The 18,426-nt window shown below is 47.9% G+C and overlaps 1 protein-coding gene across 1 annotated transcript in view; it reads left to right on the top strand.

Moving 5' to 3' along the window:
* Nucleotides 1-18,426, top strand: part of MYO18B (myosin XVIIIB) — a 250,379-nt gene that overhangs the window by 145,474 nt on the left and 86,479 nt on the right. Inside the window, exons 33-34 of the mRNA XM_082698791.1 lie at nt 940-1,044; nt 7,750-7,902. Of these exons, the coding sequence (XP_082554917.1) occupies nt 940-1,044; nt 7,750-7,902 (258 nt within the window). The remainder of the gene's footprint in view (nt 1-939; nt 1,045-7,749; nt 7,903-18,426) is intronic.

The following is an 18,426-nucleotide window of genomic DNA, read 5'->3' as shown; positions in this document are numbered from 1 at the left end:
TTACTTATTTCACTCAGCATAATCTCTTCCAGTCCCGTCCATGTTGCTACAAAAGTTGGATATTCGTCCTTTCTGATGGAGGCATAATACTCCATAGTGTATATGGACCACATCCTCCTTATCCATTCGTCTGTTGAAGGGCATCTTGGTTCTTTCCACAGTTTGGCGACCGTAGCCATTGCTGCTATAAACATTGGGGTACAGATGGCCCTTCTTTTCACTACATCTGTATCTTTGGGGTAAATACCCAGGAGACACACCTGACTTCTTGCTGTGTCCTCCAGTGGTGGAGAGAGACATAAGAAGCAAGCTCTCTGTGATCTCTTCTTTTACGGGCCCTGATCCCAGCACGGGGGCTCTACCCTCTGGACCTCACCTAAACCCAGTTATCTCCCAAAGCCTGTGTCTTCAGATAATACTACACAGGGGTTAGAATTTCAACATGGGAATTTGGGAGAGATCTGAACATGTAATCCACAACACCAAGTAATGGCAAATGCAAACTTCTTCTTTTTTTTAATGGATCCACAGTCTATTTGATAAAAATGGTGGCTACATTTTAATATGTTGGGTATAATGTTGCCCAAAGCCTTAAAAAGTCAAGAGTGCCAAGATTTGCAAATATCCAAGCAAGGTCATGGCGTAGGAAGGAAACAACTGTTGGAGAATGGGTGGAGAACTGGGGCTGAGGGCTTCAAGGTGAGTGGCAGGTGGCTTGCCATCACTGGCCAGCTCTCCCCATAGCTGTCGGGCTCCCAAGATTTTAGGCTCCTGAGTTCTCTGACAGAGACTCTCCCTCCTAACCGCTAGGATGTCCTTTGTGGAAAGAGGCTGCAAGTTTCACATTCCCCCCTCCTCCAGATGATCTCCCTGTCTTGTGGGCTTTGTCTGGATGGAGCTCATTTCTCCTATGTCTGTGTCTGCCTTTTGTGCCTGCAGCTCCGCCAGCTGGAAATGCAGCTGGAGCAAGAGTACGAGGAGAAGCAGATGGTCCTCCATGAGAAGCAGGATTTGGAAGGCTTGATTGGAACCCTCTGTGATCAGGTAAGAGGGAAGCACCAGCAGGTGTTTGAGAGAACACTCCCTGCCTCCAGGCCTTGTTCAGAGAGATGGGTTGGAGGAGGGAGGACAGTCCAGTAAGTCTTCAGGAAGAGCCAGAGGCCAGTCGGTTCAGCCAGCCTCCACCTGCTCCTCCAAGTGTCCTCTGGCCCATCGATTCCAGCCCTGTCCACCCTCACTGGCTCTTCAAAGGAGACCTTCTGGGGTCCACACACAGCAGCGTTCTTGGAAGGACCAGGAGAATAAATAGAGTAGGCCAAGCCAGAGGGAACAGACGAAATTGCCTTGCCTTCAGCAGCTGTCGGGGAGGAAGGGAAGGTAGGCAGCCCTTGCTTTAAGGGGGTGAATGTGAATGGCAACTATGTTCACAGCTGTGAGAACAAGACTGTAGCTAGAGGCAGCCAGGCTCAGAGTCAAGCAAATGGGGCTTGAGACCCTAGCTGGGGCCCCTTCTGTCTACATGGCTTTGGGTGAGCTAGTGAACCACTCTGAGTTTCTAGAGGGCAGAGACCTGTGGGAAGGTTGCCATGGCCGTATCCCAAGGTTCTCAACTGTGGCACTGTGGACATTTCATACCACACCATCCTTTGTTGTAGGGAGGCAGTCTCATGCTCCCTGGGATGCTGAACAGCATCTCTGGCCTCCTTCTACTAAATGCCAGCAGCATACCATCCCCCTTTCATTGTGACAACCAGAAATGTCTATAGCCATGACCGAATGTCCCTTGAGCACAAAAATCAACCTCCCCCTTTGCAAAACAACAACAACAACAACAATAACAAAAAACTACAGCTGTAAATAAAGCAACCAGCAGACAGCAGAGCCTAGCGCCAGCTCCTGATTTCCCAGGTGGGAGGAATCACTCCTCCATCGCCCTCCATTGCCCTGCCTGAGCTGCCGCTTCATAAAACCCCAACACCGGAGAGAGATGCCTGTGGCTTCTGTGATTTATTTTAAAGTATCACAGGAATGTGTTTTAAGGTCTTTTCTTAATGGGCATACACAGTTGTTTAATTAGCAATGATCTCGCTGTCTATCAGCAGAGTTACTCCTGCTAGGCATAGAGGAATGTGGGCCCCTCTTCAAACTAGGACTTAGACATAGGTGCTCATTATGGATTTTTTAAAAGATTTTATTTATTTGTTTGGCATTGAGAGAGAGAGAGAGAGAGAGAGAGAGAGACAGCACAAACAGGGGGAACAGGAAGGGAGAAGCAGGCTCCTCACTCAGTGGTGCTCGATCCCAGAACCCTGGGATCATAACCTGAGCCAAAGGCAGGTGCTTAACCAACTGAGCCACCCAGGTGCCCCTGAATTTTTTTAATCGATTAAGCGAGTGAATCCTAGAGCAGGACCACTGTAGCATTGAGTGTCAGGGTTGGAAGCTGAAGGAATCCACAGGAAAGCTTTGTCATCTTCCTGCTCTGAATTTTCTAGTGTCTCAGCCAAGCAAACCAGGCCATTGGGTAGAGAACTATTGGGGATCTTTCTTTAAAATTAATGAAAGAGATCCCGGACCAATATTTGCTTCTAGAACAATAGCGGCCAATCGCTGGACGAAAGAGGCATTCTGTTCAGCATGGTCCACTGGAGGAAACAAAGCAGGTAATCCAGAGAGGTTTTTATAGATGTTGCTGAAATGAAACATTTTTTGTGGAAACAGAAGGTGACTTGAAATGAATAAAATGCTAATTTTATGTTAGTCACCAAGCTGGAACCTTTAAATAAATTATCACATTTGGTAGTTTTAATGTTTTATTAAGACATTTGCCAAGCACATGGAAAAGTAGAATGAATAATATAACCGACGCTTATGTACCAAGCACCCAGGGTTCCCATAAATTAAAAATTTGCTATATTAGATTCAGATATTTTTAAGGAAAGAAAACACACTTCAAAAACAGTTGGAAGCTCCTTGGTTTCCATTCCTATGGCTCCCACTCCTTCCTCTTCCTTCTTCCTTGCTTCCCAGAGGAGACTATCATCCTGTGATTGGAGCGTGGGATTCCCCGGCATATGTATTTGAACTTGAAACACATACAGTAACATGATTCTGCAATTTCCTTTGTTGCCTTCTGTATCATGTTTGGAGACCGGTCCATGTTAATACATGGAGCTCTAATTCATTCATTTTAACTGTTACAAAATATTCTTTTTATTTTTAATCCCATTCTTCTGCTGGTGTTTATTTAGTTGTTTCTGTTCTAAGACACAAAACTGCTGTGCCTATTTTTATGTATGTCTCACTGGGCACATGAGCAAGAGTTTCTCCAGGGGCATGTATATATTTTGAGATTATGTTTTTAGGTGAAGCTAAGTTTATTATTGTTTTATTTCCATGGCAGATTGTTCCTTTGAGTGTGATATGGTCCCTCTTTTCTCCATGAATGATTTTTGCCTTATTTTATTTTGCTTGGTGTCTTGGTGCAGTTAGTTTGGCTGCAAGACCTTTATTTATTTATTTATTTTTAAAGATTTTATTGATTTATTTGGGAGAGTGAGGGAGCATAGATGCATAAGAGGAGGAAGGGGCAGAGGGAGAAGCAGACTTTCCCCCGAGCAGGGACCCCCATCATGGTTCTTGATCTCCCAACCCTGAGATCATGACCTGAGCCAAAGGCAGGAACTTAACCCACTGAGCCACCCAGGAGCTCCTGGCAAGACTTTTTAAAATTCTTTCATGTCCAACATTTCCAAGTGTGTGTGTGTGTGTGTGTGTGTGAATATGGTTTGTTAATTCAGTGTTTTAGCCTCAGACTTTTTATAGGAGAATCTAATTCATTTACATTTATTGGAATGACTGATATACATAAAATAATTTCTTTTTTTTTTTAAGATTTTATTTATTTATTTGTCAGAGAGAGAGCGAGCGAGAGCGAGCACAGGCAGACAGAGTGGAAGGCAGAGTCAGAGGGAGAAGCAGGTTCCCTGCGGAGCAAGGAGCCCGATGTGGGACTCGATCCCAGGACGCTGGGATCCTGACCTGAGCCGGAAGGCAGCTGCCTAACCAACTGAGCCACCCAGGCATCCCCATAAAATAATTTCTATTTTCTTATTTTGCATTGAATATTTGTTGGCTTATTGTCCCCTTTCTCTGCTGCTGCTTTTATTCCTCTCTTGCTTTTGAAGTTTTTTAAAAATATCAAAGATTTTATTTAGTTAGTTAGTTATTAGAGAGAACACAACCTAGGGGAGGAGCAGAGGTAGAGAGAGAGAGAATTTCAAGAAAACTGCGCTGAGTATGGAGCCCAACATGGGGCTTGATCCCACAACCCTGAGATTGTGACCTGAGCTGAAACCAAGTCAGATATTTAACCAACAGAGCCACCCAGGGATCCCATAGATACCTATTTAATTGTCATGTTTCCTAACATACTGTATTTGATTTTTACAACTCTGTGGGAAAGGTATTATTATTTCCTTCTTATAAATGATAGAATTGAGGCTCAAAAGCTAAAGCAAATTGCTCAAGATCATATTGCTTATTAGTAGCCCATGCAGATTTGAAATGGAGTCTGTATTATTTGATAGCCTATATTTGTAAGCACTATGCTGCTTAAAAATGGTTAAGGTCCAGTTAATTAGAATCAACCCTTTGTTGAACATGTTGATTTTTTTCAGAATAGTCCCCATTCTCTCTCCCAGTCTCAGTCTCCTCATCTAGAAAGTGGTTGCTTAGCCCTGCCTGCCTTTCCAGATTGTATTTTTAAAATTTTCAGAGAGATCCTTGATAACAGACATTTAACGAGTGCCCCAGACAATTTGGCTTTATGATAAATGGTGAAACAGCTGAGATTTGAATATAGTTTCCCACAACAACACTAAACATCATTTAGATTTATTAGTTAATTATTCACCAGCTTTAACCAAATTTGAATCTTTGTGTTACAGAATGCAAACTTGCAAGATGACATTTATTTCCCATTAACCTAATGAGCTCTCTCTCTCTCTTTCTCTCTTTTGCCCTCCTCTCTTGTAACAATTCATTATGAAGGGGAGGGTGACTTGTCTGACATTTTTATTGTGAGTTCTGTTTGCAAAGATCCCTCTGCAAAGGAGACAGGGTGCCAGTATTTTCAGGGTCTTCCTGGTAGTCAGTTGTAGTATCTGAGCTGTGGTCAATGCTAACATCAAGGGATGTCCCTGATGCCAACCTGCCCTGCAGAGAATGAACGCTCTTTATACTCTGGGATGTGTAAAGAGAAAGAACAGACAAAAAATAGGAGAGATGCTGAGTACACTGATTGAATGCAGAATCTGGGCTCAAATTAGTGAATCAGGATTCATGTTCCCCTAAGCACTATGGTGCAATGATTAGAAACTTTGCATTTTAAGGCTGAGCTGTCCAGGTTCAAATCCTTGCTGCATAACCATACCATCACCTTAAGTATACCACTTACTCTATGTCAAGTTCACCAGCTGTGCCTCCATTTTCCTGTGACATTACATAAGAATCCCACCTAGGTCACAAGACATGAGCTGGCCCCAGGTAACTTTTCTTGCTCTGCGACCTGCCCCGCCTCCATGTTTTATGCCCTCATCCTCATCACTGGAACCAGAGAAACAAGACTTTCTCAGCCTTCTGTTTTTTCTCTTGGCCTGGCTTCTTGAAATGCCCTTCCCATACCTCACTGGGCTCCCACTTACCCAAGACTCTTTCTGATCCCATCCGATCCTGAGCTGGCTGGCAATCCCCTGTGCTTGCACAACACCTTCCCTTAAATTAAAGAACAAAACTGACCTCTTTTATGGTCCATTTCACTGAAATGACCTCTTTCTGGTCAGGATAGTCGGATTCCTACCCAAACTCTGCCACTTCCTAGAGGTGGGGTCTTGGGCCAATTACTTGTCCCTCTGCAGTCTTCTGCTCCATCACCTGTAAAATGGGAACAGCAACACCATACGTCACACAGTCTTCAAGAGGACCAAACGTGTTACCTCCCGTAAAGGGTTTAGAGTGGTGTCTGACACTTAGAAAGTTCTCTGTAAATCTAAGCTATTTCTGCTTTTATAAAGGCAGTAAAAATAATAATAATGTCTATCCTTAAGAGATTGTCACAGGAGTTAAATGCAATAACATGTGACAAAGGGCTGGGCACAATGCCCAGTTCTGATCTTAGCTCAGCAGGTAAGATTATATTTTATGTGCGTGCATGCGTGTGTGTGTGTGTGTGTGTGTGTGTGTATAGATGTATACACACACACACACACACACATATTAGACCAGTATTTAAAACTCAAAGAAACACACCTCAGGACAAAGAGGCTGGATTTGAAGAACCAACTCATTTTTCAAAGATTTCAAAACTGGAAGCAGAGAAATAGGAATGTAAAACCTAGTGAAGTGCATTCTAGGTCATCAGACAATACTCATAATTCTCTTTATTTGTAAAGCGTTTGACAGCATACAAAGTGTTCTCTGATCCATTATCATGCCCGATCCTTGTCTTATCTCAACATGGAGGATAGTTTGTTTATTTATTTATTGCCTTATTTTTATAGACGAGGAGTATGGGGTTCAGAGAGGTGGCACGATCCAACCCACTGCCAGCAAATGGTGAGCCAGGGTTTAAAACCTGGGCCACCCTGTTCCAAACCCCACCTTCTTCCTGAATATTCTGGGGGCATTGTGACCATCCCAGGAGATGGTTCTGGAGAGGTGCGGGTATCCAGGTGTATAGAAATTGGGTCCCATGGCTGACATACCTACACTGCGTTTTCTGGAAAACTACCCCCTCTTTTTCTTCCAGTCTCTTGAGGGGCTCTTTCCGGGTTTCGGAGATGCTCAGGGCTTTAGCATCAGTGTCATTTCCAGGGGAGAGGGCGGCCTGTCGCTGCTCCGTGTCGGGCTTCTGGGTGGTCCTGCACCTGCCTCTGTTCATCTCAGCCCCTAGGAGTTGTCACCCTCCTGGCACCCAGGATGCGGCTTCTGCAGGAGCAATGAGACAGCTGCCCACTTGGAGGGTCTACACGTCCAGGGTTTTGGGTGAAGGAAGGTGCTCGCTTTGGGGTAACACCCCTCTGCAGAAAATAACCTTGTGCCTTAACCTGGCAAAGGAGACCTGCTCAAGGGACAGAAAAACTTGATTTAGACCTCTAAAAGAAGCCTGGCTCTTTTTTAATACTGAGTCCTTAATGAGGTGCAGCATACATGCAGGGTAGGACAGTGTACCACACTATACAGCTCAGGGACTCAGGGACGCAGCACCCACAGAAATGGCAGGTAAACCCCCTCAGGAGCTCTCTGGCCCTATCCAGTCTCAGCCCTGGCAGGGTAACTGCTGTCCTCACTTCTGTCACCAGAGGGCCTCACCTGACCTGTAGGTTCTGACAAGGCGAGAAGAAGCCATACTGATGACTTGGGTGCCCAAGATGAGACCCAGTGACTTTGGACCCTTCCAGGCTGGGAAAACATTGATGAGCCCAGCTCATATTTGTGGGCCTTTACTGTGAGTCAGGCATTCGGCTAAATACCAGCTTAATCCCCATAGCAGCCCCGTGTGCTTGATGCCATTCCCATTTTGCAGATGTGGAAACTGAGGCTTGGGCAGGAGAAGGGTATTGTCCAATGTCCCATGGTGTGAGAGGCAGAGGCAGGATTTGAACCCAGGGGAAGCTTGGTTCTGGATAACTTGGACCCTGTCCACTGCTCTGCAGTCTTAGCTCACAAGAGCCTTCCCTTGGCTTCCAGATCGGCCATCGAGACTTTGACGTGGAGAAACGTCTTCGGAGGGACCTCAAGAGGACTCATGCACTCTTGTCAGATGTGCAGCTTCTTCTGGGGAACATGGAGGATAGCAAGACTTCAGTCAGCAAAGAGGAGCTAGAGAAAGTGCACAGCCAGGTAGGGGTCATGGGGGCCCCTTAGGGCCAAGTTTGGGAGGATGCTGCAGCCAGCCAGGGGAGATGATGGCTCTTGGTGTGGCCGCAACACCAACATTCACAGACCTGCATGGAGATGGGGGGTTACACGGGGGGGCTGGGCAGGTCACACGGAGGTGGTAGTTGAGGAGGAGGCAGTATGTAAATGACTGTTGAGTCCGGTACCCTTCCTCAGGGCTGAGGCAGAATGCATCTCAAGGACAGATCAGAGTCCTGGAGCAGAATGGCTGGGTGCACTGCGCGAACGTGCGTGTGTGTGTGTGTGTGTCTGTGTGTGCATGTATGTGGAGCTGCCTAGGCTGCATAGGAAACAACCAGTCATCGTGCTATTAAAGCAAGAGCTCAAACAACCGGCACCACCAACAGCATTGATTAGAATGGTAATGATGTTGATCTCTGGCTGTCACCTTCTGGAGCACCCACCATGTCCCACTTAGGCTATACTGGGTGGCCCATAGAGTTCTCCAGAGAGCATCTCCTTTCCCCATAGGAGGTGGCAAAGAGGGGAGGAGACCCATCCAAGGTCACACAGCTAGAAAGTGCCAGAGCAAGGATTCGAACTCAGGGCTCCACCCTTCCCAGCTGCTTCAGAGGAGGACGGGAAGCAGATGAGCGGTGAGGCCAGGCAGACACCAAGGACCTCAGGAGGTGGGATGGGCTGGGGCTGTGCCAAGTGCAGACAGCATGGCCCAAGGTGGCCGGTGTTGAGAGATGTGAGTGGGTCAGAACCCACAGTGGTGTGGGGGGACTTGGGGAGCGAGGTCCTAGAGTGGGGACTGAGGACTTGCTACCTGTCTCCACAGGAAGCTAGAAACAATGCAGGGAAGCACAGAGCCCCACTGGGGGACACTGTGCCCATGCATTTGGTGTTACCTCTAACCCATGCCTCCTGCAGATGAAACCATGTGCGCCCAAGCCAGGTGTGGGGCAACGGAAGGCATTTCCTGCTGCCTTCAGCACCTCACTTTCTCCGAGTGTTGCCCCCCTTCCTCCTCCTCCTCTGGCCTTCTCTCACGTGGCCTCAGCCCTTCCACATGGCTGTGCCTGTGTATCTTCACAGAGACTACCCCAGAAGCTCCTATGGGTTACCTGTAGTTTTTGGACTCTAAGGCAAAACTATACTTCCTGATAGCAAGATTATGCTTTATGCGTGTCAGTGATGCCTGTTCAGTCTGCAGTGTGTAATAAATACTGAATAAATGCCTGTCTGTTGAATTCAGTGGGCTCATTCCCCTAATGAGGAAACAAAGGAACAGAGAGGGTGAAAGGTTTGCCCAAGGGCACACAGCCAGTGAAGGCAAAGCTGGGCCTTGAACCTGTATTCCCTGACTCCAGAACCAGTGCTTCTCTCTTCCTTCTGGAGCTCATGAGGGTCCGCGGGTTCCTGGGAAGGCAGTGGGAGGCAGCAGAGTCTAGAAACTAGATATAGAGACTTCTTCACTTCCTGTTTCTGGTGTCCATTTCCTGTGTGTAAAATGAAAGGTTTCAGGTTTTCAGAACTTATAGGCTATGGGAGAAACCCTGCCTCCACCTTTTTTCCTAAACTAAATTCTAGGTTTGATTCAGATTTCATGAGTTTCTCCATTAGCTCATTTTCCTGTTCCAGGATCCATCCCAGGGCACGCCCCTGTATCTGCTTGTCCTGTCTCCCCAGTCTCCTCTGTCTACGACAGTTTCCCAGTCCTACCTTGCTTTTCATGACCTTGACAGTTTTGAGACATACTGGCCGGGTATCCTGAAAGTGCCCCCCCCCCACTCCAGTCTGGGTTTTTGTGGAGCATTTCTCATGACTAGACCAGGCTGGAGGGTTTTTGGAGCAAATACCCCATAGGCTCACGTGAGGGGCTCTTTTGTCTCCCTCACTCTCTGATTTTCCTTTGTTTAGCAGCCACATACTGCTAGGATGACCAACCATCTTGGCTTGTCCTTGATGGTCCTGGTTTTAGGGCTGAAAGTACCCGTGTCCTGGGCAAGCCCTGGACAAACCCAGACAGTTGATCACTCTGCTGTCTTCATGACCATGTCAGAAAACTAGAATCACCTGGGCTTCCGTGCGTCCCCTCACTCCATCCTCATTCCCTCTCCTATGTGCCCATTTTACAGATGGGGAAATCCTGTTGAGAGCTGGAAAGCAACATGCCCAAGGCAGCGACAGCAGCTAAGTGGCAGAGCTGGGATTCATATCCAGGGCTCACAATTCTAATTGTAGGATCTAAGGTTTCTTTTGCCTGTCTGATCGGCTGTCCATGTGGGTGGAAGACCCTTAGCCTTTTTTTTTTTAAGATTTATTTATTTATTTGACAGACAGAGATCACAAGTAGGCAGAGAGGCAGGCAGAGAGAGAGGGGGAAGCAGGCTCCCTGCAGAGCAGAGAGCCCGATGAGGGGCTTGATCCCAGGACCTTGGGATCACGACCTGAGCCGAAGGCAAAGGCTTTAACCCACTGAGCCACCCAGGTGCCCCGACCCTTAGCCTTTTGACTTGCCTCACGTGGGCAGAGATATTGGAGTCCCTGGTCAGGGGCCAGGCCTCTTGGATTCATCAAGCCCCTTTTCTTTTTCTGCCTCCCCGCAAATATTCCAAGTACCACAGCCTCACAGCCTCCCCCTCCCTCCAGGTGATTGTTCTTGAAAAGGAACCATGATGGTTTTGTTCCTCCTTCTTCCTTTTTTAAGTATTCATGAGAAACCTCCCTCTGCAGGGTTAAAATGTGTGTTCTTGAAAAATAGTGGTATTTAATGAAGGCGCCTCCAGCTGAATCAAAGAGCTTCATTCTTCTGAAAGTCCTTCTTCCCCATCTCTGCATCCGGCTCCTATCAAAGGGAATTCACAGCCTTGGCTTTCTGTTGCTGTTGTCATGGAAATCGTTATAAGGATGGGATCGCGTGGACCAGAGGTCAGGGTACAGTTGCTTTGGCTCCCAGCACACGTGTTCCGGATGCCGGAGTCAGAGCTAATCAAATAAAGCGGTGATGACATTGGGCATCACTCTGTTTCCTCTCCCCAGGAAGGTATTTGTCCTTTACCTGAAGGCTCTGAGGACAGAGGCAGACAGAGCAGACAGGAGGGGAAAGAGAGAGGGAGCTAACTTTGGGGCTGAGTGCGCTGCAAGTTCTGGGTCTGGCACTGAGCAACTTCATGCATACATTCCTTTATTCCTTCTTTCTTTCCTTCCTTCCTTCCTTTCTTCCTTCCTTCCTTCCTTCCTTCCTTCATGACTTAATGAGGCACCTACTGTGTGTCAGGTGATAGGCTCCATCCAGGTATATAATGGTTAGTCAAACAGACACCCTCCCTCGTGAAACTTACATCTTTTTAAAAAAGATTTTATTTATTTACTTGACAGAGAGAGAGAGAGAGAGAGCAAGCGCATGAGCACACGCACAAGCAGAGGGAGCAGCAGGGAGAGGGAGAGGGAGAAGCAGGCTCCCAGCTGAGCAAAGAGCCTGATATGGGGCTCGATCCCAGGACCCTGCAATCATGACCTGAGCCAAAGGCAGACGCTGCATTGACTGAGCCACTCAGGCATCCCAGAACAAGCAAACAATGATACAAATAAGTAGAAACATCCCACACCTTCATATGGGTATTAAAGGAAATAAGGTTCTGGAATAGGGACTTGCAAAGGATCTCTTGTAGCCTGGATGGTCAGCTAAGCCACCCTGGAAGAAGGAGAAGCAGGTGGGGATTTTATTCCAAGGGTTGTGCAAAGCTGTTGGGAGGTTTGGAGCAGAGAGTGACATAATCTGATTCACGATTTAGAGGCTCACTCTTCTGAGCAGAGAATGGGTGCGGAGAGAGGACGCTGGTGCCTTTAGGAGAAAATTGACCCTTCCAGGCTGGAGGAGATGGTCGGCTGGGTTAAGTGCTGAGGGGGCTGGCTAGAAGGGACAGACTTGGGGCTGGTTTGAAGGCCGTGGGACTTGTGGATGTTCTGATGGCAACAGTAGGTGTAGTAGTCAGCTAATCCTCACCACTGCAGGAGGGGGTATTTTTATTTTTGACCCATTTAACCAATAAAGAAACTGTCTCTAAGAGGTTGAGTAACTTACCCAAGGGCACCCAGCAGTGTATACCTGAAAGCTGCAGATGTTGATAGTTCTATGCCCATGCAACTTGGTGTAGGTATAATCGGAGTCCTGTTAACATTTGGACCTACTATGTTAACAGAGCACCTACTATGTACAAGGCTTTTCCTTGATGTCTTAGGATTCCCAAACTTGGCTGTATGTCAGATAACTTAAGCACCATTTAAAAATTTATAGTTTCTGGATCTGGATTGGCACCCGACATCTACAATCCTAAACCATCCTACCAGAGGATTCGGATGCTCATCTTGGGGCCAGCATTTGGGAATTGTGAGCCGTTTATCTCTGAAAACTCCCTTTCAAGTTTGGTGGCAATATATCCATTTTACAGATGGGAAAACTGACAGCGAGTTTATACTAGTGTGACGAATCTTCATTCTGCTGTTTTAAAATGGATTAAATCTGAGTCCAGAGGACCCTATCTGGCACTTGCTAGTCTTGTGGCCTTTGACATGCAACGTGACCTCCTGGAGCCTTTTCCTCTCTGAATGGAGTGTTTTCATTCCCTTGATGGCCCAGCCCCTGTGGGGGGAAGCCGCAGTCGGGCCAGCAAGGGTCTTCAGAAACAGTGAACACTCCCAGCGGCCCCTTACAGCTCCCTAACCGTGGCGCCAGAGAACCCAGAGAAAGGTTTCCTCTCTCAGGGTATTGAAATGAGGGAATTATTTCAGTACACCTGTTAAAGAACAACTTGCATTCAGCAGATACTGATATGGTCCCCACTCTGGGACAGATCGGAGGCCAGGCTGCAGGGATAAGGAGGAGACCATAGAGTTCCTTCCCTCCGGGGGCTCCCAATCTGCAAGAGGTAGACCAAGGGGCAGACTCTTGCCAAACAGACGGATAAGCTCCTTACTAGGGGGAGGGGAGGAGGGGTGGTTAATTAAGGAGGATGGGAGCTGTGTGGGAGGGGCTGGCGGCTTCTGCTGTCTCTTTAAAGGTGGAAATGAATTGTTGGTTAGCAGAAGGACACAGCAGAGCATAGAGGGACAGAAACACGTGGACACAAGGGAGTGATGCCTCCTGACAAGGTATTGCTGGAATATCAAGTGTGTGGGGGTAGGAGCAAGGAGGGTGATGCTGGCAGCTGGCTCAGGAATGGTTTGGCAATGGGGAGCCACAGAGTGTTACGGAGCAGAGGTGAGTGTGATCGGAAGTGCTTGTAAGACGTGGCAGGATTTCAGGTCCCAGCTGAAGCCCTGAGGTACCCCATGCCAGGCTGAACCAGCGGCACGGGAGAGTTCCCTTAGACAGAGAATCTTCCAGAATCTCTGGATGTTGCCCTTATGGACAAGCATCCTCTCTGTCCATTGCCCCACCATCTAGAACCCCAAGAGAATCATTTACCTCATTCCACCCAGTTTCCCTCCGTTGGGAGCCTTGGCTATCTCAGATAACATCTGGTTATCACACTTAACCTGCAGGTTAAGACCCTATAATAAAACATGGAAGCCTTCTGGAGGCAAGGTAGACCGTCTTCAAATCCTGCCTCCACGACCTGATTAGCTGTGTGATTTTGAGCAAATCACCCTACCTTGCGGCCTCCTTTGCCTCCCCCCCAAAAAGGGGCATGATAGTCCCAGTTACGGGGCTGATAGAAAGAACACTAGACCACAGATTTGAAAGAATTCTCTAAATTAAAAACTCAAAGACAATGATTTTTAAATTGGCAAGCTCCCCTGGCTCCCATGACCCATCCCAGATGTTGGCCACTGGAAGGCAGGTTTCTGGGCACACAGTTTTATCAGACCTCGCGGATCAGGTGGGCAAGGCTACGTGTGGGGTGGTTGTGGTGACACCTGTTCTCTAGGAGCCAATTACTAATTAATTCCCATGGAATGTTTCCACTGGAAACAAACTAATCTGGAGACAGAAGCAATCCCGACCACGAAGATCTATAATTGAGATCATCGCAGAGCATAAATAACATCTGCGAGAAGCAGATGCTGGCACCTGACTCCGACGGGACCGTGGAGGAGGCTGTTTTCTCCAGGGTGGCGGTGGCTTTTTTTCCCCCTTCATTGGATTCATGCCTCTGACCTTTGTCTCTTCCCCAAAAGAAATATGGTATTTGCTTTATTGTTAAATGGAGACCTCTCCCACCCCCGCCAGCTCTCAACCTAAACTTACTTTAGGTTGGAACTATGTTCACAGCTTTCTGTGGAACACAAAGCTATCAACAAGTCTCAGTCATTGTACCCCGAAATAGCTCTTCAGTCCATCCCCTCTCCTCTCCTGCCCCCTTATCAGCCACCACCCGCCCCCCGAAGCTCTCCTTGGGGTTCTGTCCCGCCTGCTGGCCTCTGGCCTTGTCCATGCCATCTTACTGCCACCTGATCTTTGGAGAGAGAATTCAGGTGGGGGGACAGACAATGAGAGAGAAAGAATCCCAGGCAACCTCCAAGCCCAGCATGGATCCCACGTCCCCGAGATCATGACCTGAGCCAAAATTAAGAGTCGGATGCTCAACCAACTGAGCCACCCAGGTGTCCCCGCAGAGAGAATTTTTAAAATTTATGTATAGTCTTGGCTCTTTGAGTTCAGAATCTACCCAGTGGCTTCCCATTGCCCTCAGAATCCAGGGCAGGTTCCCCAATGTGGCCTTTTTTTATGGTGGTGGAGCCTGACTTCCATGCTCCCCATGCTTCTGACCAGCTGCTAAGGGACAGCTTGGGGTCCCTCACACCCGTCCCACCTTTCCCACCTTTGTCCACGCTGTGTCCTCTCGCCTCTCCCCTCTGAAAACTCTTCACCTGCTGAAGATCTAGTTCTCTTCTTAGCTTGGGTTGGGCCATTGTCCCTGGGAGCCATCTCTGACCCTCACAGGGCTGGGTGAGAGCCCACCTCCCTTCTTTCACGGTCTCCAGGGTTTAGGTCTAGAACAGCACACATCAGTCTCTCACAATCAATGCCTTTGCTTGCCTGAGTCCCCCATTGACCTTCCAGCTCCTTTAAAGGCAAGGGCCAGACTAAGTACAAATACTAAGAAACTTGTCCAAAGTCACGAAGGTAGAAAGAGATGAAGGCAGGAGTTGAACCCACAGACTTTACCAGCTGGGAGTTCAGCATGTGCTACCACAGACTGTGAATGTGTCTCCTGTTGGCCCTCTGCTCCCTCTGGGCCATCGCATCCCTTTGGAAAGCCCCGGATGCTCCAGTAGGCCTTTCCACTGGGGGTTTCAGGCTCAGCTTCTGTGTTCCTTCCTGTGGGCCCACTGGGCCTGATGTGTTGTCTACATGATGAACTCCCAGCCATGGTCAGGCAACAACCCGAGCTCTCGTTGCTGGTGTGCAGAAGACTGATAGCCCTTGACTCTTCCCTGGTGCCTTTCGTTGGGACGTTTGTCACCATGAGTCACCCATGCTTTCACGAGACATTGAGACTAATGAATCCACTCTGGGAAGATGACTCTGATGGGAGCCTTTTATGTGAGTGAGCACCTTTGGAATGCTTCTCCCCAGCCAGGAACCACAGGGCAGGTGGCCTGGGTATTTTATCTGAAGAGACTTTTTTTTTCCTCGCCTTTTGAAATATGATGTTGGAGTGAATTGATTCAATATTAACATAACCTCCTGTCAGAGGAGATAAAAACTGAAGTGTAATTGGGTAAGAACATGGTTATCAAGGGCCTGTTCAACCCACAAATATTGACACTTCCCATGCTGTTAGGAATGAAGCGGGGGACAGCTGGCTTTGCTGTCGGCAGGGAGTGACGTCTACGCGTCTCCCCAGAAGGACCTGTTAACGTCAAGCGCCGTGGAGGGCCAGACCCCAGAGCGGCAAGCCATCCACCAGGATAATCATAGCTATCTTGACAACGAGGACATCGATGGCAAGCAACCATTGGTTATGCTGCACCAGGCACGGGGCCAAGCCCCAAGATGCCATGACTTAATCTGAGCCCCTCAACCCACTTGAATGTAGGGAACAGCACGTGAGCACGGCCTTTTCTGTTTCAGACCAGAGTGTGGGAGTGGGTCTGGAGACGGCAGGGGCTCTGCAGACGGGTGGGAGCTCACAGGGTGAGCCCTGACTCTCCCCAGGAGGGAGCTAGTATTATGCTCCTTGTGTGTAGGAGGAAGCTCAGTGTATAGGAGACTTGCCCAAAGTCGCAGGGCTGGGGAGGAACTGTTTTTTTTTTTCTTTTTTGTTTTTTGTTTTTTTAAATAACATATTTTGAAAGAATTTTAAACTTGAAGTGGCAAGAATAGTCAGAGGATCCGTGTTTAGCCCTCATTCAGATTCATCAATCTAACATCTTACCACACTGGAGTTACAGACGTGATGCCCTTTTGCTCTCATCAACATGGGAAATTTCATACTGATAACATGTTCGGGAGTCGATGAACTATGGCCTGCAGGCCTAATTCAGCTCAAATCCAACAGGCTTATTTCTTGTTTGTTTTTGTTTTTTGGATTTTTGTTTGTTTTTTGTTTTTGTTTTTGTGCTTTTTATGACAGCCTGAGACCTAAGAATGGTTTTCATGTTTTTAAATGGCTGCATTTTAAAGTGGTTAGGAAAGGATAGTACCTCTCTCTCTCTCTCTCCTTTATTTTTTCGCTCTTGGCCTAGCAAAGCCAAACATATTGACTCTCTGGTCCTTGGAGAAAAAGTTTGCTGATCCCCGATCTTAGCTGCTTAATGATGCAGATGTTGTCCGTTGTCCCATTAATATTCCTCATAGCGATTTTTCTCCATGTTCAGGATCCAACCCCAGGTGCAAAAGTGCTTTCATTCAGGTTTTGCAAGCCTGTAGATCCTCAATCTCTCCTTCTCTGTATTTTAGGATGCTGACATTTTGGGAGAATTCAGAACGGTTGTGCTTGCTCTTCCATTTGGGGGAACTGGAATGGGAGCCCCTGTCTTTGTAATTCCAGAACTGTTGGATGTGGTGCCGGTCTGGGGGTGTTCCCAGGACACAGGATTTCTGACTTTTAAAACCAGAAACGTCCCAGGCAAACAAGGGTGGGAGGGGTGGTGGGGAGGGGAGTGGCCCATCATAGGACCACCGTCGCTAGCATTCAGTAATTGTAAGATGAGGGAAGGTGCCTGTAGGTTGAGGGGAGGAGGTGATGAACCAGATACCAGCTTGACTGACTTCTCCCGATTATCTGCTCCTATTGCTCCTCGAATGAATTCTTACTGTCCAACTGTCCACGCATTCTGGCCTGGGTCTTGCTTCCCCTCCGCCACCCATGTGATGAAGTCTGGCTGGCTCGCCAAAAATGATGAAGTCCCAGAACCTAAGTCAGGTTCGGTGGGGTGCGGAGGTTCGGAGCCGACGACTAAAGAAAGGATTCTTAAGACGTCGTTGGTGCAAATGGTGATTTATTAGAGCACGGGGACAGGGCCCATGGGCAGGCGGAGATGCGGCTGCCCCGGGTTGTGAGGGTAGGCATGTTATATACCCCACGGTTGGGGGGAGGTGGTGAAGGAATGGGAGATTTCAACAGAGTTCTCACATGTTAGGGAGGGCCTACAAGGTGCCGGGGGGAGTCCTTGCCATTATAGCTTGATCAATGTCGTCTTTAGGTCAGGCACTAACATCAAGATAATTGGGAGATTCTTGGTGGGGTATTATGATCCTGCTATGATTTACATTCCCTTCTACCTCAGCCTCCTCCAGTTTATGGTGGGGAGGGAGACATTAGGGCTTCAGGAACTGAGAGTTATTTGCCTCTGGAAATTTGTGCTATTGATAAGGTAACCTCCCTGTTTAGACCTCTAGGACATCTGTCGAGCAAGGGAGATTCCTGTTCTGCAGGATTGTGATCCCTGCAAGTCAACTATTTATCGTTTTATGGCAGTCAGGGGTGCCTGAGGGATGCTACACATATGGAGGGGAGCGGGTGAAGAGGGGGTGCAAGGCGCCAGCTTTTGCTTTGTCCTCAGCCAGCCTCCTGCTCCCTCATCACATGGATGGATACAAGACTACGTGATGTTATCATAGGTAGTAGTTGGTTCGTCCTCCTTGCTGTTTCTGAGACTGTATCATGGTTGAGACATTTTGCTGTCAATGGACACGTAGCTTGCGCCTAGATCTTAGTGATTACGAATACAGCTACTAAATGCCTGTTTTCCCCCATGTTATTTTATTTGGGAGGGAGGGGTGTGTGTGTGTGTGTCTGTAGGGTGTAGACCTAGAAGTGTAATGTCTTTGGATCACGGTACACGTGTTTCATTAACTGTGCTAAGGTAGCCATGTGCTTCTACCAAGTGTCTGCAGGCACGTTTCCTCCATCCAGTGGAACATGTGCCCCACTGGCATCCCATGCCGGTCAGCCCCGGGGATTGTTCCTTATTCACATCTTAGCCATTTTGCAGGAGGAGGTGTCGGGAAGGTTCCATTTTCCCTCACCCTGATGGATAAAGAGATAGATTGCCTTTTCAAAGTGG

The sequence above is a fragment of the Mustela nivalis genome (genome assembly GCF_964662115.1).
Source record: "Mustela nivalis genome assembly, chromosome: 14".
Classification (NCBI taxonomy): domain Eukaryota; kingdom Metazoa; phylum Chordata; class Mammalia; order Carnivora; family Mustelidae; genus Mustela; species Mustela nivalis.
This window is presented reverse-complemented; position numbering and strand designations above follow the sequence as displayed.